Source organism: Heliangelus exortis, chromosome 8 (assembly GCF_036169615.1).
Source record: "Heliangelus exortis chromosome 8, bHelExo1.hap1, whole genome shotgun sequence".
Classification (NCBI taxonomy): Eukaryota; Metazoa; Chordata; class Aves; order Apodiformes; family Trochilidae; genus Heliangelus; species Heliangelus exortis.
Window position 1 is genome coordinate 16,850,327 of NC_092429.1, and position 23,785 is coordinate 16,874,111.

At 40.8% G+C, this 23,785-nt stretch overlaps 2 protein-coding genes across 5 annotated transcripts in view; both read left to right on the forward strand.

Moving 5' to 3' along the window:
• Nucleotides 1-4,063: 4,063 nt before the first annotated feature.
• On the forward strand, nucleotides 4,064-19,781 carry EPHX4 (epoxide hydrolase 4). 3 transcript variants are annotated; one of them, XM_071750702.1, is made up of 8 exons: nucleotides 4,064-4,174; nucleotides 7,336-7,421; nucleotides 10,851-11,008; nucleotides 13,071-13,199; nucleotides 14,474-14,530; nucleotides 15,266-15,369; nucleotides 16,305-16,453; nucleotides 18,860-19,781. In XM_071750702.1, the coding sequence occupies exons 1-8, from the start codon at nucleotides 4,163-4,165 to the stop codon at nucleotides 19,092-19,094; spliced, it is 930 nt and encodes a 309-aa protein (XP_071606803.1). In that variant the 5' UTR covers nucleotides 4,064-4,162; the 3' UTR covers nucleotides 19,095-19,781. The 3 variants fall into 3 exon arrangements, with proteins under 3 accessions (XP_071606803.1, XP_071606801.1, XP_071606802.1); XM_071750700.1 differs by lacking the exon at nucleotides 4,064-4,174 and adding an exon at nucleotides 4,181-4,825; XM_071750701.1 differs by lacking the exons at nucleotides 4,064-4,174; nucleotides 14,474-14,530 and adding an exon at nucleotides 4,181-4,825.
• Nucleotides 19,782-20,919: 1,138 nt separating this feature from the next.
• The window catches only part of BTBD8 (BTB domain containing 8), a 32,240-nt gene continuing 29,374 nt past the window's right edge, over nucleotides 20,920-23,785 (forward strand). Inside the window, exons 1-2 of one of the 2 annotated variants that reach the window (XM_071750703.1) lie at nucleotides 20,920-21,149; nucleotides 21,224-21,409. In XM_071750703.1, the coding sequence (XP_071606804.1) occupies nucleotides 21,040-21,149; nucleotides 21,224-21,409 (296 nt within the window). In that variant the 5' untranslated portion in view covers nucleotides 20,920-21,039. Of the gene's footprint in view, nucleotides 21,150-21,223; nucleotides 21,410-23,785 lie in introns of those variants that run through there. The other variant, XM_071750704.1, reaches the window with a different exon arrangement.

Sequence of the window (23,785 nt, forward strand, 5' to 3'; positions counted from 1 at the left end):
AAAGTCTTCTTACATGAGCCTTGCCTGGATGCATGCTCAAATGTATGTTGCTTGGGAGGTTTGAGTACTTGACTAGGAAGGGTATTTGGGGTGAAAGGTGGGTCATAATGTGGTGTTCTTAGGATGTCTTGTTAAATATCCACATAAAAAGTGATTTAGACCTGTCTTCATTTCACTATTATTAGATATTTGTCCTGCAATAAAACATTACAGTTCACATTTAGGACTCCCTATGTTGCTGTCATCTGGACATACTTTCTGACTGATTTAATGCAAGCTCAGGAGCTTTTGCTTTGGAAACAGTAGGTGATGGAGGGAAGGCAAGAATTCATTCTCTGCATTTCATCCATTCTATACAACCACTTTTGCACTGCTAACAGTGTGAACTACTACTCTTGCCCCTTCAAAAACTAATTTCAGCTTCCATGGCTATATTGTCATGATGACCTAAAGTCACAATATCAGTGTTGTTAATGCTAATCTGATAAGCCTTTTATTTGCAACCTACAAGCCAGATAAGGAGGATAATCAGTTCCTACCTCCAGACAAAAGGCTGAGTTCAGAGAAAAGGGAGATGACCTCCAAATGTAAGTGAGCAGCAAGCCTATAATTGTAGCAAGACAAACCTCTTCTATGGGTGCGGCGCTCCAAGGTCCAACCAGGTGTCCCAGTAGAATCTCACGAATGGTGCTCTGACCAGCCTGGATCGGTGCTACTGCTCCAAAGGTGGCTAAACCAGCCCCTGGCTTCCCCAGGTGTGAGCTTTTTGTTGCCCCCCTAATCCTGCTCATGCGCAGTAGGGGCTGCCCTAATTAGGCACAGGTGGGCTTCACACGAGGTCAAGCCCACTACCTGGCAATTAGTGGCACCTGGTTGCCTCATGTCACTACATATAATGATTGTGTTTGCCCAAAGCTGTCACTACACTTAGGCAGGAATACCAGTTGTGCAGATAGGGTCTGAAAACAAAAAGCTGCTAAATTAGACTAAGAATTGTTAGCTATCTAACAGTTAAAATATGTACTAAATTCTGTCACACTGTTAAGTTAACCTTGATCATTTGTGAGAACAGTTTCACTAGTATGTCATTTTTACACCTGTGTAGTGCATTTGCACTACTGTGTAAGACAGGTAAAAGCTTTTAAAAAATCCTGTGTCACTAATAAATAGAACATGCTAAATTTTTTACTATCCACTATGAGTTGGTCAGGTTGGAAGCAGTTACATGCAAGTTGTCCTCTTCTGTCTATCAGAGGATAGGGATTAGTCAAACTGACATAAGATAAGCAGGCAGATGGCACATCATGCAGGGCAAAGCACACTGACAAAGGACGTAAGACAATCTGCCCTGGGGATGGTTTGGTTTGGCACCCACTGGAACAATAATTTAAAGCAGAAGATGCAAATAGCAAAATCTAAGGATGACAGGAAAGTAATTCTTGGGGTTCTCAATTTTTGTTACTCATGTTTGTTACTAGTTGTCATAAGATATGCCAGAGTCTAAGTTTTATTCTGTAAAATAAAGGAAAAGGTGTGGAAGATACTTGCCTTGTACAAACAAACTTAGGAAGTGTGGTCCTTCAGTGCAAAAAAAGTGCTCCTTAATATGAGACAAATTCTATTGCTTCTTTGGCAAACAGGACAGCTAAGGCAGTGCAGCTGGAGGTGCCCAAAAACATCGGGCCAGGGTTTGCAGCCGTGTCATCCTGCAAAAACCACTCAGAACTGTGAGGCCCCCAGCATTATCATCTTCTCAGCTGTGATACTGGATCCTAAACTAACATCAGAAGATGACACAGGCAAAGCTCATAGGCTACTGCAAAAGATTTGTATCATTTCTAAGTTTGACATAAACCTGCCTCAGTAGGTGGTGATGTATAAACTACAAATAGACTTTATTCTGTTCTTGTGAAAAATTAGCTCTACAGTTTTTACAAAAAATATGACATAGCTTGGCCTCATACCTGTGTATAATAAGGCACAGTTCCATCCATAATCCTTCTTTTCTACATGGCTACTATCATTTTGTGAATGCTGTGCCTAACCTATCATTGGGCTTCCACAACTCCAGGACTACCAGCCTCATCTTTTCTCTTTTTCCTAGGACATGTTCTGTAACAGTTCATAGTGGTCGATTACTGCTTTGTTAGGGAATTTTATAATTATTGTGAAACAAACAACAACACTGGATCCTTTATTCCTGCCAAACTTTCTAACTTATCTAAATGGGTCACTGGCTTGCTGAGGTACACTTCAGGGAAAATCTTGCTGCAGCTAGTCTGATATTGTGAGGCTTCTTTCTGATCAAAAAGATTATTAGCACCAAGTTTGAGGTATAAAAAAATCACCTATACACTAATCCTAGGGTTGGCGGTATGAGTAATCTGTGCCTGAATGGGAAGCTCAGTGTTGGTAGGCATGATTCATATAATCCTACTGGAGTCTGCAGAGGTTAGTGTCTTAACTGAATCATCAGCTTCTGATGTCCTTCCTTCTCCTTGCCCAGCAGAATGGGCTTTAAACAGCACAGCACCTTTTTTCCCAGCAGCCTGGTAAAGCTCCTGACCTTAAGTTTGTAGGCTCACATGGGGGCAATGAGCAAGGATCGTGAACAGTATGATTCAGCATTGCCAGCTGATGTGGGTTGCTGGTTATTTCTTTTGTGTTATTGGTAAGAAGAAGATAGGTAGCTTTTTATAGCTACCTGAAGATGTAATCTTTAGTAGTTAACAAAAAATAAGTAATGGTTTTGCATCTTATGTGAACTTTCAAATGCACGAAAATGAAATAATGGGCATTTTTTTATTAATTTCTGGTGCTTAAGTGTTTTACTTGGATTTTTTTAAAAATAGAAGTTTTGAACTGCTGGCAACCAGCATTAATTCTGTCACTGCCTGCAACAGGATAAGAATTCAGCATCAGTGTCTAAATTTGTATGTCTGAATTTAGAACAAGTAGGAGAAAGCATTTGGTATGCTACAGAAAAATTGTCTGCAAGCTGTGTTCCATGCATATTGAAAAATATGACATATTCAGCTGTACATAAGCTTATCAAATTTGTGGGGTTTTGTTTGGTTTTGGGGTTTTGGGTTTTTTTAATAGCTCATTAAATTACATAGCTTATATTTAACAGATGCATGGTGTCTTTCTGACAGTTTCTACCTGCACTACTGGACAGAGAAAAAAAAATATTAAGTTATGTTTTAATCCTCCAAACTCAACTGGACCAAGAAATTTTGGTCTTCATCAATTCCAAGTACAATTTGTTAAAATCCCCTCCCCTGAAAAGGCAGGCATTGCACACAGACCTATATTGTGAGCTGTGACTCTCCTATGGCCTGCACAATCTCCTATCTACCTGAACCCTCTGCTTGGAGAAGCAAAGGGTTTAGATCAGAGGTGAGCAGGCTGCACAGTGATTTGGATCAGAACTTGTCAGAATTTGACATGAGAGCTCAGTGTTACTTCCCTTGTAGTCAGCAACTACCATGTCCACATTCTGCTACTAAACTGTAATTTTTCATAATTTGCTTTTTTATATAACATGTAACATAAATTGCTTAATATAGTTAAGTGTTTTATTACAATTTTTGACTATATGAACAATTCTAGTTCTAAATTACATTCTACCCTGTGGCCCTTTACCCCATCATCTGTGGCCTCCTATGTCACTGCTCGACTCCTTGGCTTGTGCAAACAGCAATTTACAACTTATGGACAGCAAGACTGTTCAGCTTCTAATGTCAGCCTTGGGTAGTTGAGAGCTCCATACTAAACGAACTCTGTTGAAATAGTTAGTAACAATGACCTAACATCCTTTTCTAGATAATTTCTCTAACGAAGTTAAATTTTTAAAATTATAATTTTTGGTGCTGGAGCTCAAACTTTTTATCTTTTAAGAAATATTCCTAGTAATTGCAGGTAGTAGCTAAAATTATAATACAAGATCAGTTTAAATGGATAACAGTGAGGCAGCAGTGAGTGTACAGCCTTGAAAAATACTAAATTGCCACCACACAGCCACATACCTACACTCATCCTTTCATGGCATGAATAAGTGTGATCAACTACGTGACCGGAGAAGCAAAGCGGTGGCCGGCAAGGACCTCTGGCAGGCACCAGCGGCGAGGCTGTCCCGCGTGCCCCAGACGCACTTTTTGCAATGACATTTCGGGCGAGTTTCGGAGTATTTGGCAATTCAGACAGAGCGCTGCTGACAGCTCCGCTCCTTTGCTCCGGGGACCTTTCCTCCGCACTTCACCACGAAATATCTGGGAGAAGAGCCTGCGGTGGCCGAGCGGGTGGCCGCCCCTCCCCTCGGACGCAGCGCCGTCGCCCCCCAGGTTTTGCCCGGGCCTAGCGAGCGCGGCCCGCGGCCGGGATCACCGCAGCCGGGCACACCGACCTCTCGGGCACACCCGCAGCCCGGGCCAGCGGCGCCCGGGCGGGGCGAGGGGAGAGGGCCGCGGGGGGCCGCGGGGCGGGCGCGGCGCCGCCGCTCCCGGTGCCTCCGCTCGGGCGGCTCCTGGCGGCGGCGCTCCCAGCCCCTCCCGGCTGGCGGGGAGAGCGGCGGCGGGGCCCGATGGCGAGACCCGGCGCTGCGTGCCCGCCGCCCGCCCGCCGGGTGATGGTGGCCGCCCGGGCGCTGCTGTTCTGGGCGCTGGTGTACAGCTACTGCGGGGTGTGCGCCTGCATCGCCGGGCTGCGGCTGCTCTGGAGCATCGGCCGGCGGCCGGGCGAGACCTTCCGCTGGGTGGTGCGGGAGAACCCCCCAGCCTGCCTCAACGACCCCTCCCTGGGCACCCACTGCTACGTCCGGATCAAGGTGAGGGCTCGGCTGGGGGGAGCGGGCCCGCTGTACGCACACGCACCCCTGTGCCCGTCCTTCCCGTGCGCGGCACTGCTGCCTGCCTGCTGCCTGCCTGCTGCCTGCCTGCTGCCTGCCTGCTGCCTGCCTGCTGCCTGCCTGCTGCCTGCCGTGCACGCCTGTGCTCGGGCACGGTGCTTGTCCGCCGGTGCATGTTCGCCCCGGTGCCTGCCTCTGCTGCCCCGTAGCCGCGCCGTGCCCGGCAGGGTCCCGGCCCCGGGGAGGATCTCGACGGACGGCAGAGGGGCTCGGCTGCCCCGGGTCTCTGTTCTTCGCACCTTCTTCTGCCGGGCCCTCCCTGGTATTTAGGATTTGCCCAGCTCTTCCTGGGAGCCTCGGTCGTGCATCGGGGTCGCAGGGAAAACGCGCAGTAAAAAGATGAGTCCTGTCTCTAACGTTGCACAATTGAAGCCCTCAAGTCAGTTTTCATACTTGCCTCAGATCGCTGTGATAATGCTTCTCCACTAAATCCCCTATGTGAAGTTCTATTGCCTTGGTTTCTTTTGTAGCCATAGATGAGCAAAAAATGCACTGCGAATTCCATCAAATGTTATTTTTAGTAAATTGAGAACAAAGATCTGCGTTCTCAGAGATCGGTGCAGATGATTTTGTGCCAAGCAGTACTGATACAAATGACTGAGCCTCCCGGTTTCGCATTATTTGCTTGGGGGGTTTTCTACCATTAGGAGGCATGTGAGGGCTGTATTACTTTCATGCCACATTCACTTTTCCCCATAGCACCAGGCAGTAAATGAATGGCTTGCAGGAGAAGTGAGGGATGTGACCATAGTAAAAGAGCATTTGGAGGAAAATCAAATAGCTGTCAATATGACAGTCTATCACTCATGTCAGGAAATATGAAACCCTCTTGCTGTTGGGTAACAGCAGGCTAATGTTTTACTGAGCACAGGTACTGATCTGTAGACATTTCAAAAAAACAAAGAAAAAAGTGTGTTTCAAAAAGCATGGCAGCACCCTCTTTCAGTGGGATGGAGGTGGGGGCAGAAGCAAGGATGGACTGAAAAGGCAAAAGGTGGGCTTAGTTTGGGGCATGTGACATAAACTGCTGCTAAGTGGTGACTGAGTTTCTATGAGTAAAGGGCATGCCCTTAAAAGCAGTAAATAAAGTAAAAACATTGAAGGTAAATCCCTAGAAGACACAAGCTTAAAGAAGCAGGATGGAGGAGGGCTTCCCCACTACTCACTAATCTGAGTTTGTGCAAAACTTAGCAGAAGTTCCTATTATGTTCATAGTGTAAAATCCCCAGATATTTCTTTTAAGATTCAAGATGTAAATTAATGGCTTTGTAGTTGTTTAGTAACTTAACTTAGTGGTGCCAAGGTAGCTCAGAGTATTTTGAGTATTTGCAGCATTTCTGGCAAGAAAAGCTTTTTTAATGCATTTGTGATCCATGGCATGATATAAGCTCTTGATGTACAGCAAAGGCATGGGTCTTTTCTTCCCTTTTTAAAACACAAAAGACAGTGCGGGCTTTGACATTTGTTCAGGAGCTGTGCAACATTTCTTCCTGCAGTTTCCTTCATATGACAGCTAAACAGCATGTTGTATTTTGTGAACTCTTTCCCAACTGCTGTATCCACCATTATGCCAGAATTGAGTAAACCCTACAGGGTGAAATTTCAACTTACTTAAATTCTACTGGATTTGACCTTGAGTTAGTGTAAGCTTGTGCACATCCATTCATTGCAGTGGCATTTCAGCTTTCAGCCCCTGCACTGCTAACAATAATGAACTTGTCTCCTGGTAATTCAAGTAAGACCCATTTTCATAAAGGGTGCATCAGATATAGTGACTATATATACAGGAGAAAGAAAATGATTACATGAAGTGTTTTTTTTCTGAAGTGAGTCTGAAACCTGAACAATAAACTCAAGGAAAAAACACTTGCTTTCTAGTTACTTAATTTTGATTGCTTTTGGTTTTTTTAAGAATCCATGCAGTCCTTTATTGTGCGATGTGATGGTTTAAAATAGTTACATAATCTTACAAACTAACTGAAAGACTGAAAGTGCACTTAAGGCATACCATGTGTTAAAGTCTTTTGCTAAAGCACATGACTGATGCCCATGTGAAAGCAACGTGCTAGCTTTGACAGTAATCTACATTTCCTAGTCTCAGAGCCAAGCAGTGCTCTTTTTCAGAAAGGTTTCCATACTCATGGCAGAGCTGAGACACATTCAGCAGAGCCTGATGTGTATTAGAGATAGTCCTCCCTGGAGGAAGCTGTGGCAGCTGGGAGGTGGGGTACTCCACATTAGCAGGGTGTAGGAGATGCTGATCTCAGAATCACAGAAGACTTCACCTTCAAAAACTGACAAGTTCATGGTTTTTTTTTCAGGGACATTACATTGTTTTTTAGAATATTGCTTGAAAATTGTATTCATTCTCAGATCCCAGTATAGCAGTTCCATGCAGCAATAAAAATACACTTTTTCTCTTGTTTTAGGATTCAGGCTTAAGATTCCACTATGTGGCTGCTGGAGAAAGGGGTAAACCGCTTATGCTGCTGCTTCATGGCTTTCCAGAATTCTGGTAAAACTCCCTATATGCTTTTCTTGTGTAAAAGAAGCCACTTAAGATACCCGAGAGTGAACATTTCTGCTGAAGTAAACCCAATGTGATCTGTTTTATGTATCTGTGAGTACTAACTAATGGTATTAAGTTTCAGTAGGGAACAAGCAATTAAACATTTTTTGAACTGCAGTATCCATAAAAAATTTCTGCAGACTGACACAAACCAACCATCTTTTTTGCCTTGTCAGTCCACTTTCCCCAAGTATGTAGACAGAGGATCTGCTCCTTTTTAATTAACTTCCTGTTTGGATAAAGTTTGTACCTTAAAGTAATGATTTTTAAAGTTATAAAATAATGAATTGTAAAGTTATGAATTATAGCAGAGGATCCATTATATGTTAGGTGCAATACAGACTGCTGCATTTTTTAAAAATACTATACAGTAATTTTTAACAGAGAGGGGAAGAAGAACTATGAGTTCTATAGGCTATTGTGCAGCCTAATTTCAGAACCCCACTCAGGGAACAAGGTTCTATTATTAGCTTGTCATAAGACGAATGATGAATCAAACCCAATCCTAAATGTTTGTTTATAACAATGAAATGCAGTCATGTGTCTAATGATTTAACTGAATTGCCCAGGCTGCCATTGCCAGGTTTAACTATTGAAGCATGACTTACAGAACTTGCACTGAAAAAATAACAAGGGGATAGGGGCAAGTGGCAATACCAGTAATGACAGCAAGTTAAACATTCCTTTTCCTTTCTGAACTCAAATACAGAGCTAGGTTCCTCCACTAGAAGAGCTATGGTCTCTCAGGCTGGACTTAAGTCATACCATGATAAATTGACCAAGGTAAACCAGAAATCAGTTCTTTTCTGTTAGCAATTTCCTGTAGATACTAAGGGTAAAAACAGGATGATGGTAGGAAGTCATATTTATTTAGAAATAGATTTTCAAGGAGTCAGATTTTTAAAATAATAAACTGAAATCTAAATGAATTAAAGCTTTAAATTCTCATTTAAAATAATGTTCAGTGTGGGGGTTGCATATTCTCTGCAAACATAATGCACCCCTTGCATAAGGCATGTTCTGACACAGTAAGGCAACTGAGACTACAGCTAATCTTGCCTCCAGTGATAATAATACTGCAAAACTTACCCTTTTATGTACACATTCTACTGAGGTCTGATATATTATTTTCAGAAACCAGAAAGCCATTCTTACATTTTAGAATGGTGAGTCATGCTTTAAGTGACAGTTAATATATTGTGTTATCTGGCCATTCAAAAGGAATGAATAAGTCACTGTTATCTAGGTCGCTGGGACCACCAATAGCATAGTTTATGTAAGTGTTTTTAAAAATAATATATTCCAGTATTCTATAAAGGAGTTCAACTACCAGAACTGATGCTGCCTTGTTAATTCAGTCTGTGAGGAATTTTTGAAGCAAGAATAGAAATTGTTCTAAGAGCATGAGATAAAATAATTACAAATTAAGAGATATTTAAAGCAGTTGCATCAAATTTGCTTCATTTGGTTAGCTAAAAAAAAAAAAAAAAAAAAAAAAAAAGATAGGATTCCCAGGATTCACAGTTGCAATTCTTAATTCTAACAAATCTTCTGCCTCCAAATGTCTCAAAGTAATATATTAGACAACTGTAACTGTACAATACTGACCTTTGTGAGTGATTGAAAATGTCTGAAGATGAAAAATCTCTAAAGAATATAATGCCCCAGCACCATTAAGTGCTTTAAATGCATAAGAATAAATAATAAAAAGTAAAATAATTTAAATCTGATATAATGTATTGAGACAGCCAGGTACCTATAAGACACCTGTGAATTGCTAAATTTTGTACAAGCTGCCTTTCAGAAATAATGTGATCAGAAAGTCACAAAAATATTTTCATCATTCAACCTTATGAACATGAAAGCATTCACTAACATTTCCAAATTCTGCTTGCAAAGCAGTTACTCTGGTAAAAGGATTTCTTTTAATATAAAATGTACCTATTCAGTAAGTCAGACATTTGGTGATTTCCATTAATGAAAACAGAAGATGGGGATAGCAAGTAGACATTTTCTGAAAACAAAAATAGTTTGTTTGTGTATTCATTTATTTATGGACCTTGTTTCTTCTTTCTGAAGTATATAGGATAGCTACAACAGTTGCCATGGCAAATTCAGTTTCCAAGTCATTGTATAATGCCTTTAAAAATTTCATTCCTGAACATGCTAAATCCAGCTAAATCTTGTAGTTGCACTATATGGCACTGAAATGGAAAGGTTCTTACTGTGCTGTTTATATAAATATAAATTTCTGTAATTAATGAGTGTAACTGTAATACTACTTACATTAAAAAAACCCAAATGGTCTGGAGGCAATGCTGAAGTAAAAGAACCAGTGGTTTGATACAGACAGTGTTTGAATTAAGGTAGAATTCTGTGCATCACTCTAACATACACTGGTGAACCAAATGTTATATATAATTTATCTGATATTGTTAAAACAAGACCAGTAGTAAAAGCTAGATCCTAGTACAGAGGGATGCATCCACTAATACAGAAGCCTAGAAGATCATGTTTTTCATATATCTTTTTATTACAATATAAGGCCACGTCTGTCTTGGTACCAACTATACTAAAATTTATTTGGTTCAGTGACAGCTGAAGGACAGGTAGTTCTTTCAGAATGAGGCCCACCATTTGCTTTTTGCTTCATAATACAGACATTAGTCACCACATGCTATCACTGCATGAAGAAGAGCCCTGGCCTTTGCCTGACTTTTCAGTTTTGTGTGTCTTAATGTTTGTAATTGTATAATTCCTTCCTATAGAAGCAAAAGTCATTAAATACTTTGTGTAGTGCCACTTGATTTGCTCTGGAACAATTCTGGTAGTATAGGCACAGATTAGAGTATAGGTAATATAAATTATATAAACTTCACCAAGTTCATTTGTTATTCATTGTATTTCTTTAGTGTATGAGTTACCTGACATTCATTTTCTGAAACAAACAAAAAGAAGCAAAGCTGATCTTGAGGCTTGCTTCCCTACTCAATCAAAATGTGTGTGAGCAGCTCAGGGAGAAAAGAAAGCTTTTCAGACCTTACTATTTTTTATGATAGCTATGGCTACAAGGATAAAAGAGAACAGTCCTCTGTGAGCTCTGGTTTATGCTGATTTCCTTTGCAGCAAAGTGACCACGCTAGACTCCAGGAACTGTTGAAATACCCAGGCTCCAGCCTTGCCCCCTTTCTGGCAGCTGCACTACTACTGCTGGGGAATTCAGGAAGGGAGCAAAAATCTACTATAGCCACAAAGGGCCATCAAACAAGGCCATCCTAATTTACCATCAACTATTTGGGAGCAAAAGAATTTACTTACTTTTGATATCATACTGCCTGACCTTATAACTCCAACATTTTTTTTCCCCTTTGTTAGGTATTCTTGGCGCCATCAATTGCGGGAATTTAAAAGTGAATATCGAGTGGTGGCCCTGGATTTAAGAGGTTATGGAGAAACAGATGCACCTTCTCACAAAGAAAATTACAAGTTAGATTGCCTGATAACAGATATAAAGGATATTTTGGAATCTCTAGGTGTGTTAGTAGAAGACAAACTACTGAGCTAAAAGATGACTTGATTTTCTGGGAAAAAGGCCATAAAGATCTAGCACAGATTTAAAAAAAAACCCTCTATTCTCCTTAATACATACAAGCATTGCAGATATGTGTACATATAAAACTAAAAATACTAATATTTTATGGACTACTATAAATATTAATGACAAAGATTTGTTATCTAATTCTGATGTGCATGTCAGTATAAAGTATACGTATATGATTTTCCACCATGAGTTCAGAAAAAAATTTTCCCTATGTTCTCTGAAATCCAGTACAAACTTTTGGTCTTTTTCCCAAGGAGGGTCTTTGCTTACTCTCAACCACTGCACTTACTAAATAATGTTTTGAATTTGAGTCTAATAGCACTTCTAGACTAAAGAATTTAGATCAGGTGACATTTTTCATAAAGAAACAAAACAGAATAAATATTATGGGCTTTATTAAGATGATGACAGTACATCTGCTGTATTAAAAAAAAAAATCCCAAAATACTACTCCTGCACAGTAGTCAAGATCTGAATCACTCTTGCTTATACAACAGCAAAAATAACAGAAGGGAGAACAAGGGACACATTGCTCCCTGTGGCAGATACACAGTGTAATACTGGGGAGCTGAAGTGAATCTGCAAAATTTGCCCCTCTAGTTCAGTATGTTGGTAACCATAGCAGTTCTGGTGATAATTTGTAAAACCTAGTGAAGGGTATTTCCCTTCCATACCAATTGCAAGATAAGGGATTACACTGTCATGCTCAGAATCATTTTAATTCCCTGGATACTCCAAGGGTTGTGAAAGAATTTATTGCATTTCATGGGAAGAAATCATAAAGCAGTGGTTCCAGTTCTGAAATTTGAATTTAGGATTTGCCTTGCTTGTGATGTTTGAATATTGTAAAACAATTGGGCAGGCAGTCCCTACACTGTGTTTACATTTTCTCACCTTTGCTGGTTGTGTTAATCTCCATGGTAATGTCATGGTTATACTTGTGAAGTGCTCTCATCATAATTCAATTTCATAGGGATTTAAAATTTTCTGGAAAAGGTATTTCTGAGGCTTGTTATCTTTGTTTTAACCCCGAGTCAAATTCTTTTTGAGAAGTTTATTATATCAAAAGTACTCCAAAAGATTCCACTTCAAGAAGGGTTATAAGGTGCTGTGACAACTATGTCCAAATTTATGGCACAGTTCTAACCAGTTTGACTTTTAAATGTTTCATTAGTAGTGTATGTACTCAGCATTACCATTGTCAATGAGGAGTTTAAAGGTACCTGATGCTATAGTATGTATGCCAGTGGTTAAAAGAGGAATGATTAGGCTTTCAAAAAATCAGTAATGATTTTTCTCCCCCCTTTTATTGCTGTTAAATTACCATTTTTATTGATGGAAGAATAAGTATGTGAATGCTGAGAACTTTAAAAATTGCCATGAAAGCACCATATGGAGAAAAGCTACAGGCGTACTAAATATATAAATGTGTATATTTATGGATGTTTTGTGTATGCTATATATACATAACTATTAAGTATAATGCCCACTTTTGCATAATCATGATGGTCACTACTTAGATAACCTCCCATATTCAGAGAGATTCCTAAGGATTAGTTTTGCTCACAAGGGGCACAGGAGATTTCTCAGTCTTTCTGTCTGTAGTTTCAAAATCTAAACTCCCTAAGCATGACAAATGTACATGCATTATACTGACTGCAAACTGGATTGTATTTCTGACCCCAATTTGGCCAAGATATGAAAATGGAGCCCATTTGGATACTGAGTGTCTTTAGTTCGATACAGAAATAGCATAGCTAAAATATAATTGATGTCCAATTAAATAATCTTTATTATTTGTTAATTTTAAATGATAACTAGTGCACTGTTTTTTCTGGCCATTAGTAATGGGAGCAGTGCAATATTAAATACTTACATTAATATATGTGCTGGATGGCCTGTTTTCGCCAGTTATTATTTTCTTGTATGTGTCAATTTGTATGGATACAAATTCCACTGAAATAAAAGCACAAATTTGTGTCTGTGTTTATTAGGATACAACAAGTGTGTGTTGATTGGCCATGACTGGGGAGGAATGCTCGCTTGGTTAGTGGCTATATGTTTCCCTGAAATGGTGACTAAGCTGATTGTGGTTAATTTCCCTCATCCTTCTGTGTTTACGGGTGAGTTTTACAGTAATTTGTCTTTGTTAATCCAGGGTATCTGTGTTTTCATTAATACTTTGTTTGCTTTGAGGTTGCTAAAGAAGAACCAGCTGCTTGCCCCTTTAGATGTCCTGTAAATAAGTTGCTAGTACTCAGTGCCTCTGACAATCTGGACTGTATTTTATGAAGCAGTAAGGTATCAAGTATTTAACACTTGGAAATAATGTAGTGTAGGAAGTGAGAGTGCTTGCAGCCAAATATATCGATGTTTTTCTTAATACTTACAGCCCACAAACATAACTTTGTATACATCCATCTATTTTATACCACTTTGGCAGGATAAAATTCCCTCAGCAGGGGTGTATATTGCATTACACCTAGGTTAAGGCCTCACTGCATTATTAAATCTGCATAAAAGAGCCTTTGTATACATGTGAAACAAATACTAGAATTTAATCTTGATTCAACGGGTATGTGACAATAATCTTGTACAATATTCACTGGAACACAACAGCATTTCCAGGCTACTTCTGATAGGCTCAGGATAACACTGAAGTAGTGAGCTGAAACAAGGATTTAGGTGCATCAGCAAAAATTTTTGTGTGACAGGCTCTGATCATGCATACTACCAAGAATTAGAAAACATCTCGTAGGTATTAGATCAGTATTCAGTAATTAAAATGAAACTAGTAGCTCACTAATTTTCATTTCTTCATTTCCTGACCTTACCCTATTGGCATTTAACAAGTCACCCCATTTCCTCAGAAATAGCCAAGAATATTCAGTGCAGCTTCAGTTTTCAGTTGAATGTAAATTTGACCTTATACCACCATGGAATAAGGACCATTCACACCATTCACACCTTTCTAAGGCAGGGGAAATATCATTTTACCAGGTAGTTAAGCCTCACTTACCCAAGGAAAGGTCTGTTCACTGCCACCTGAGCGAGAAGATTTTTGCAGTATTTTCACTGAGAACAGAAGCCAGGCTGGAGAGAAGAAAAATACATTATAGTATTTCTGAGTATTTGTTTACATATTTGTTAAAGTACAAAATCTGTTCTGTAACTTTATGATAAAGTCTTTCTGGATCACATTTGTTCTACTGTGCAGAGTTTCTAAATTATGCAGAACAGTAAAGTGAGCAATGTTGATAATGGTCCATCAAGCAAAATTACAACACATTATGCAGTTTAGGAATGTACAGGATGCAAAGGCTTAGGAGATAGCTGACACTTCAGTTTCCTTTGTTTGAAAACTCATTTTTATGCACTGTCAGTATTAACATTTTAGACAGATCTCCTATGTTGGGAGTGCATTTTTGCCTTCCTGAATTTGCATCTGTAAAAGGTAGGTTCTTGACTTCCCAGTACCTGCATATATTCTGTGGCTGCTTTGAAAATATTAGATACTTGAACTTCAGTGTTGGCTCTTGCAGCTCACTGAAGACACAAAATTACATGGAAAAAAAAAGACAATGCAAATTGTAATTATTGGATTAAATATAATTGTTATATTAGGTGCTGTATAGTTTTGTTTTATATGTTCCAATATAATTAAAAAGTGCCACTGTATAATCTTGATTATGGTTCTTGAAATTGCCAAGAAGACAACTGTTAGAAAAATTCTGTACTTTCATGAACAGGCTTGATGCTGTCTTTAGAATGTAAGTGGATTAAGATCTTCAGATTTCTGTGCATCACATCTTTGATGAGAAAAATACTTAAAATACTTGTATTTATGTCTCTTATTCCACAGCTGAAAAAATGCTTTGGACTAGCTACACAAATAGATCTCTTAAGTGAAAACCTGCCATGTGATTAAATTCTCCAGTGTCACTGACCTCACCTAATCTCTGGCAGGCTTCTGGTTTGCTCACTGTTTCTATTACACACATATAAAAGATGTATGTTTTAATGGCCATGTCATATGCTTACTCCTAAAACAGTAATCATCTTTTGTCACACAGCATGCTCTAATGTAGTATTTTTAAAACATTCCTTTAAGTTTAAAAATTAGTAATATTAATAGCAGTTTTGTTTGTCATCAGTTTTCATTTTTAATTCATGGTCATTTTTGTTTCAGAATACATTCTACGACATCCATCACAATTGATTAAATCTGGTTACTACTTCTTTTTCCAAATGCCATGGTTTCCTGAATTCATGTTTACAGTAAATGATTTCAAGGTGAGCAAAATGAGTGCTCTTGTTTATCTATTTAACTGTGAGTGATAGAAGAATTGCCACCTACATTGATCCCTTATAATATAGTTATAATTACTGGAAAAAATATGGAGCTTTCTGATTTTTCTTCTTAGGCTTTATATATTTATATGAAGTAAGATGTACATAGAGATTAACTCCTGCTTTTGCATTTCTGGGAGGAGTTCAGGTACATGCACTTAATATCCAGAACTACAGTGCATCAATACACCTAGAGAGTCAGCTGCTTTTACTTGTGCCCATGCCAGTGGGACACATTTGGTGCCTGGGGAACTCCTCTGGCCTTATCCCAAGCTCCTGCGTGCAGTGGGGCATCCTCTTATTCCTCAAAGCCTGCTGCAGTGCAGGCAGCCATGGACTCTGGGCATCAGATTCAGCCAGGTGATTAATTCTGCCTGAGAAACCAACAAGGCCAACACCTTGTATAACCTTAAAAAATAAGCCCAAGGGTGTAGAATAAGAAAAGCAGCTGCAGGCATGCATTCCCCTATGTGCATACAGCCCAGTACGAGGCTCCCAGTGCTGCAGGCACGCATGGCACAGCAAACTGGAGAAGTACTGAGTGTTTCTTTCTCCTGCCCTCTCAGCTGCTGTGGTCCATCCCAAAGAAAAGCATATGGCTGTGCCTGCCCTTGCCTGTGACAGGTGGCAGGTCAGGTTGCAGAACTGAGTAACTTGGTAACAGTGGTATTCGCCTGTACTTGATTATTCCAATGAAAGTTATACCAGAAATGAGTTTACTGTGTGTTTTACACATAGCTCTGTAAAAAAGCATTTAAACCATTAATTATACTCTAAAGAATGTATAAAGAGATTTCACAAAGATGTGTCCTGTTGAAGGACAGATGTTGCATTTTCTGGCTATCTTACGTGGTGCCATTTTATTCTTCCTTTTGTAGGTTCTGAAAAGATTATTTACCAGTCAGGCCACTGGAATTGGAAGGAAAGGCTGCAGATTAACAGCTGAGGATATTGAAGCTTATCTCTATGTCTTTTCACAACCTGGAGCATTAACTGGACCCATTAATCATTACAGAAATATTTTCAGGTGAGTCTAACATTCTGAAACAAGGTAAAATATTCTAGAGACCCCTTGAGGCCAAAAATGCGATTGCATCACCTGCTGCTAAAGTGGAAGGGAAAAATGAAAAACTATTTCTAAGCTCTCAGTAGGTAACAAAAGCGTTCAGTGTCAAGCAGTGTGATACAAAGTGTATTGTATGAGACACCCACACAAAAAACTACAACCAGAGTGCAAAGACGGAAAATCTCTTTGAAAATCTAGTAAGGCAAAGACTCCTTCCTCATTCACAAAACCCATGGTAATCATAAAAAAAAATCTCTAAATCATACTGTAAAAAGTAATATCAATGAATTGTTTGCATTGTTCATAAGATTATTATTATATAATTACTAGATAATATGGTGCCCAAGCAAGTTACTCTCACTTTTAACTTTACAAAACCATGTCTGACTTTAATTTTATTGCGTTTGGGCTGTCTTTCTTAAAAGATGGAGTAGGGATTTTTGTAACTAAGCCTAAAATTAACCCTACCTTGGGTTTTTTCTGTTCCTGCATTGGTCTCATCAGACCCACTGGCAGCACGGAGCAGGGAACATGCATAAACTAAAACTGAAGTAGTATCATAACAGGAAATATTTTTGCAAGTCTAATGTTTAATTTATATTCTCCAGTTTTCTAATTTTTAGTTTTCTATTGCATTAGCATGGCCTTAAGAAACTGATGTCCCTTTATCTACCACAAACTTAACAGGCAAGAAGGTCTTTAACTCTGCAAATATTCTTACAACTTGTAGCCCCAACCTGAAGGACTACACCAAGAAGACTGGGATTGAACTTTTTCCCTTTACTGCCTCCATTCTTCAACAGTGCTAAATCCCCTGCATGCTTCTCGAACACGACACCAGCTTCTCAGTAGTCAGTCTTTAAAAATTCCTTAAACTCAGACAGTCAGTTTTTTAAAGTGGACTAATTTCTCATTTTCCCAGGTCCCAATTTAGTGACAGTTAATCTTGAACTAACAAATACATGCCCTCTTCCTTGTCTTCCCCTCTTTATAGAGCAGTGGCTTAACCAACTCCTAAGTTTAAACCTAGTACTTGAGTTTGTCATAAAAGTTTGTTCCAAAAACCTTTATACATTACTTAAAATAACAATGTCTGAGCATTAGTATAATAAAGATTTGTATCTGATCAAATGGAATCTGTTTTGACTTGAAACAGATAGTCTGTTACAGTTTGTGGCTATGGTTAAGCAATTCAAACATAAACTAGATAAATATTTTGGCATCTCTGAAATAGATGAGCTGGAATAAGTGGGTTAATATGACTTACGTTGAAATAGTCTTAAATTTCTAGCTGCCTGTATCTTTCCTAATGTCTAATGTGAGGAAATACTTATAAAATATTCAATTTAAAATAGTTGTAGTAAGGAAAAAAAATTTCTACTGCAAGCTTAAATACATAATTGTGGTAATATTTTTTTAACATTTTACTGTCTAAGGGCTTTTCTTCGAAGTATCAATAAAATGTCTTGTATTTATTTTTAAACACTTTCTAGTCTACTCAAGCTTTCGGTTGTGATGTTGCAGTTTTATAGAGATTATGACTCCATGAAAGTAAAATTTTTAAGAAAGTTTTCTTTTACTGCATACAGATGTAGATAAGTAAGTCCAAGGCCTAAAAAACCAAACTGTAGCTCTTTGTAAAGGGAACTCTGATGCACTGTGAATGTTAGCATGGATTTCATAGAAGAGTAAATGTAACTGACTTCATCTCAGCATTTCAGACATCAGTGTTGTATAGCATATCTTCCTCTGTGACTATGGGGTTTTTTAGCTGTTCTACATGATAGTTAATTTAACTAGGTCTGAAGATTTCCATAGAGTCAAAAAATAGCAGCCTGCCATTTTTTGGTAAAACAAAAAGACAACCATTTTTTGGTAAAGCAGTTTGGCTACTCAGGTAGGTAGATGCCTTGAGCACTGCAGTCTAAACATGATTCAAAGCATCCTATTCCATTAAAACTTACTTGCAGTAAATAATGCAGGTTCAGAAATCTGCCATAGCATTTGTCATCCAAGGGAAAACCACAGACCTACAAAATGCTGGCCATCTTGTTACACATTCCCTTTCACAAGGACCATGGGGCTCCTGAGCTGTGCACCATGCCTAAGAATCATTCATTTTCCTAAAATAAGACCTTTGTTTCAATCGGCTGCTGATTACAGACATGTTGCAGGAAAAGTATCTTCTAACAATTTTTCCACCCTTAAAAACAGTTAAAGGACTTTGAGTCACCGGAGTATTTTCCTGGTATTGTAGAAGGTATCTTGGAACCTAGAAAGCTGCAGTGAGATTCACTGTAGATCTCAAAAGCTCAGTTGAGTGAAATCTGTCTTGGTCATCTTTCTAACTGTGTTTTCTTTTTAAAGCTGCCTACCTCTGCAGCGCCACGAAGTCATCATGCCAACCCTGCTGTTATGGGGAGAAAGAGATGCATTTATGGAAGTTGAGATGGCAGAAAACACACGGATTTATGTTAAAAATCATTTCAGATTAACTATTTTGTCTGAAGCCAGTCACTGGCTTCAGCAGGATCAACCTGACATAGTGAACAAGTTGATATGGACCTTTCTGAAGGAAGAGACAACAAGAAAAAGAGAATGACTGTTTGTACATGTTTTAAGGGGTCTACATAAAAGCTCTCCAGATTTAAAAACTAATTGTTATCAGGGCCATATTTCCAGCCTGCCTTCTATTTGTAGCTCTGCTAGAGACAAGTGTTTTCAATGTACTGTACATTTGGACACCAATGTTACTGCTAAAGAAGTGAGTATGAGAATATGTGATACCAACATTGGTTATACCTGTATACTTGTATTTTGCACATAAAAACATCTGCCTTAAGATATATATGTATTTGTACAGAAAGAAAATTGTGGAAAGTTGCTTGGTTTTGTTTTCTCCTTTGCTTTAGAGTTTTAATGTGTGGTGCCTTTTACAGATTTATAATGAAACCATTGAGTGGTGCCACACTGAAGAAAGTAATGAGTTTTAATTCTAGAGTCATCTGAATTTTTAAAATGTATTTTACCATTAAACAGTAACAAAATATTTTTATTATGTGTGTTTAGCATACTGAATGATTGGAAAAATTCTGGGCCCATTTCTAGTATTCAAGTGAATAATGGTCTTGTTATATTGTTGGATGCAGCTGCTTTGTGTGATTTGTTTTTCTTTCTAGACTTAAAAAATGGGAAACCTGTACACTCACCATGTCTGAACAAGAAGAATGGAAAATTAAGGTATATCATGTCAAATCCATCTCTGTCTAATAAAATGCAATTCACACTACTCCCATTATCTGACCTCCTATGGGGAGATTTCTTACTGAACCTAACAACTGGGTCTGAATAACTGAAGTGTATGTCCACTGTGCAGCCTTCCTCATGCTACAATTGTTGTAATTTCTTGGAGATAATGGTTCATTTACTCTTTCTGTGTTAGCAACTACTGTTCTTGTCTCCGAGAACTGCTGCCAACTTCCTGTCTTTATAGGAGGGAGAGACACAGTTATGGAAACAGAGAGTAGAATTAACTTGCACGTGGTGGCTAAATGGAAAGAAAAAAGCAGCACAAAATGCAGTTCTAGTCACTTAGACAAGGCGAGTCACCTGCACACATGGTTTCCAGAGGCTGTTCTTCCCTCTCCACCTGCATAGCAAGTGCCGTGCCTTGGGAAACAGGAAGGATCAATGAAGACCCATTCGAGGAGGCAGTGGAGCCAGGTGGGCCTGAACCAACTGCCTGTACCAAGAGTAGAAGACCTCTTCCATCCCTGGCTGGTACCTGCCTGCCAAGACGGTTTTACCCCCGCCAAGTATTTTCAGCATTTATCAAAGGAAATGGTTATGAGCTTCTTTTACTGGAACTGCTGGTTTTAGAAAAGGCTCCTCTTCTCTCAGAAGGGTTTTGCAAAGCAACCCTTATCCTCTTAACTTTAATTAGTTTAATTTCTCAAAATGAAGGCCGGCGCAGGGGAGTTGTTTCACCTGAGGAGCCCCTGCTCGCTGGGCCCTGCTGCCCACCGGCTTTCCGGGAGAAGCGCGGCAGGTGGGCATGAAACGGGCAACAACCACAAGCCAAACCCTGCTTGTTAAACATCCGCCGCCGCTGTCCTGGCCGGGGCAGCACCGAGTCCATACGATGTCGTTACTCTTCCCATTCGGACCGGCGGGGCGCGGCCGGACCCCTCCCGCGCTGCTCCGGGGATTCGGGGCCTTGCGCACCTCGGGGGCGGTGGCCGGCAGGGGGCGCCCTCCCCGCGGCATCCGGGGCTCGCCAGGGCCGGGCCGCGCGGCCCCTCCTTCCCGCCCCGCCCGTCCCCGAAGGCGGAAACCGCCCAGCCCGCAGGGGGCTCGCTAGGGGGCGGGGCCAGGCGGCGAGCCTCTCGCACTGATTGGCGGAGGGCAGCGCTGGCCACGCCCCCCGGACAGGGCGCGGGGAAGGCGTCGCTGCGCGCAGCGGGGGTTCCCGCGGCTCCCGGCGGGAAGGAAGCGTCCAGCAGCGTCCCGACGGCTCCCGTGAGTCCGGCGTTGTCGCTGCCCCGCACATGGCGCGCTGCGGTGGCGGCGCTACGCCGAAGGGCTCCGGCCCGGCGGCGACGGAGCGGCAGAGGCTGAAGGAAGCGCTGGCCGAGCAGCTCCGGCAGGACCTCGGCAGGTAGGCGCGGGGCGGCGGCGGGGCCGGGGGTCGGCTCCAGGCGGGGCGGCGGCGGTAACGATGCGCTCCCGCAGGCTGCTGGCGGAGGGGACGCGTTCCGACGTGACCATCCGTGTGGGCTCCGCGGTGCTGCGGGCGCACCGGGCCGTGCTGCTGGCACGGGCGCCACGGCTCTTCGCCCGGCTGGGCGGGGGGCAGCCGCCCCCCGAGGTGCTGTGGCTGGACGGAGTGGAGGTCGCGGAGTTCCGGCGTTTCCTGCGGTGAGTGCGCGGGGGCGGTGGAGCAGCGGGCACCCGCGGCGCCCCTCGGAAGCGGGGCTGGCGGCCGCGCTACCTTCTGTCTCCTTCCACTTTTTCTCCCTGTGCTAGCACCTGTTCCGAAGCGTTCCCGGTCGAAGCAATGCCTTCACAGCTTCCTGCATGCTTTGCGGAGGACTTCTCTGCAACTTAACTTTCCCTCTGCCTTCGTCCTTCTACTGACAGCGCATGGCTATACTCCACTGTAGTGTGCCTTTTGTGTGCTATGTGAGAGCTTTGTAATAGAAAAAGAAAGCAGCAAAAATCCTGAATGTATCCTTTAAAATTGTCTGCACCTATCACTACCTATGCCAGCAAGATTAACTAATGAGGAACATTAAAGAAAAAACACCCCGATGTCATGATTAAAAAAAAAAAAAAATTATAGATTTAGAAACCTAGGTGGGCTTCATCAAGTTAGATGAAGATGCATCAGGAGGATGCATCAAGTTAGAAGCAGTCCGGTCACTGCTGACGTCGTAGTGATCCATGGGCTGGCCACAATCCAGCACAGCTTTCCCACCAATCTGGGCTCCCAGAGCAAGGTGTGGCACATGGTGCATATGGGATGGCAGCTCTCCAGGGACCGGTGCAAGGGCCAGCATGTTTTCCCATTGCCAGTTGTTAGCATGTGTGTGACGTCTTCCTCATCTTGCTCCAAAACTTCGCTGAGTCCATCAGGGGTGTTGGCTGGTGTTGCCACCAGACCTTGCAATCCTTCTTTCCTGTAAGTGCCTCTAATCCTTCGTTCAAAGAGCTGAGCAGCAAGTGCTTTTTTCTTTAACAAACTTGCGGTGGTGCCACCTATTTTCTGTAAAATAGGGTTGATGATAGAACCTGATGATTGGCACTTTGGAGCATGCACAGGAGCAGAGTAGTTGGCACCCTTGGATTACAGGTACATTCAGGGTCTGCCAAGAAAATGTGAATGCTTGCAAGGTCTGGAGAGTGTTTGCAAGAGGAAGGAGAAGGTGTTGCAGTTTTAAAGTTCAGTGCCTGAAATGTAACCTAGGCTGACGTCCCCCTCCTGGTTTCACTCATTCCCTCCTTAAATCCATAAATATGGCAGCAAATGGCTGGAAATATGTAATCAGGGTACTAAAATTGTATTAAGTATGAAAGAAGAAAACTTCTTGAATTGAGAGTAATATTTAAAATGCAGAATCATTGTAGTGGAACGCGCTGATAAACTGGCATTTGTGAGGTAGCCGTCAAAGTCTGGTAGGAACATTAGAAAAACAAGCACTCAGAAACAAAAGAACATGTGTTTTGTCTCAGTTTTCTTAAGTCCATTATTATTTTGATTTCTTTAATTTGCATCATATTCACATAAGTGGTGGTACAGAAGGCTTTAATGCAGAAGACTTTAATGCAGAAGCATCATAATGCAAATTTTAAAAATTCTGAATTGATTTTTAAACTGGGAACTAATTATTGGTGGTGATTATTTTAATTATTTAACTACTGCTACATCGTTCCTTTGTTTTCCGCTGTGACCACTTAATATGCCTGCAGTTCACTGATACTTGCTTTCAATTTTGTCTGTGTTTGCTGGAAAGCACGTAACAATCCCTAGAGTCCTGCATGTTCTCCAAAAAGCATGGTATTGCAGAACACCTTTAAAATCCAAACAGCTCATGTAATTATAAAGCTTTCTTTTTTCAGTGTCTGTTTAGATTCTTAAAATGAGCCTCCCCATATATTCTAACCTTATACATAAGTGCATTTTGCAAGACAGTTGTTTTTTCTTAACTTAGGTCTTCCTGCTGTTTGATACTTTGAATTTTGAGGCCTCTAAGCTAGCATATTTTGTTAAAATGTGTCACAGAATGCAGGGGAATTTGACCACGCTGAACTGCATTGGACCAAAGAAAGGAAGCAGCTTTGGCTGAAAAGCGCCTAATTGCGTTGTTTGACTGATTACTTCTAACATTAGTGGCTGCTGAATCTCAATGGTTTCTCACTGTTAAGATGCAAATGAATTAGATCTTTACAAATCAAAAACAGCTTTCAGTTACAGCTTGAGGGTGCCTGAAAGCCATACAGGGTCTTGGAGCACATGAATTACGTGAGTTGTAACAAAGACCTGTAGCTGCAGCTCAGCCCCCAACTTCTAAAAAACTTCCAAGTTTTCTGCTTATAGCAACAGCTTCTCTGTAGAACATAAATGGAATACTAGTATAGTATTGAAGAGTTCAGTTCATCAAAGCTGTAACAGTATGTCATTCCTTTTCCTGTTTGTTTTCAGCTTTTATTTTAGCTTTCAAAGTAAAAAATTAACTTTCCTTGGGGACTTAGGGATTTATTTTTTTTTTTCACAAGCTGTATCTGGCATGCATT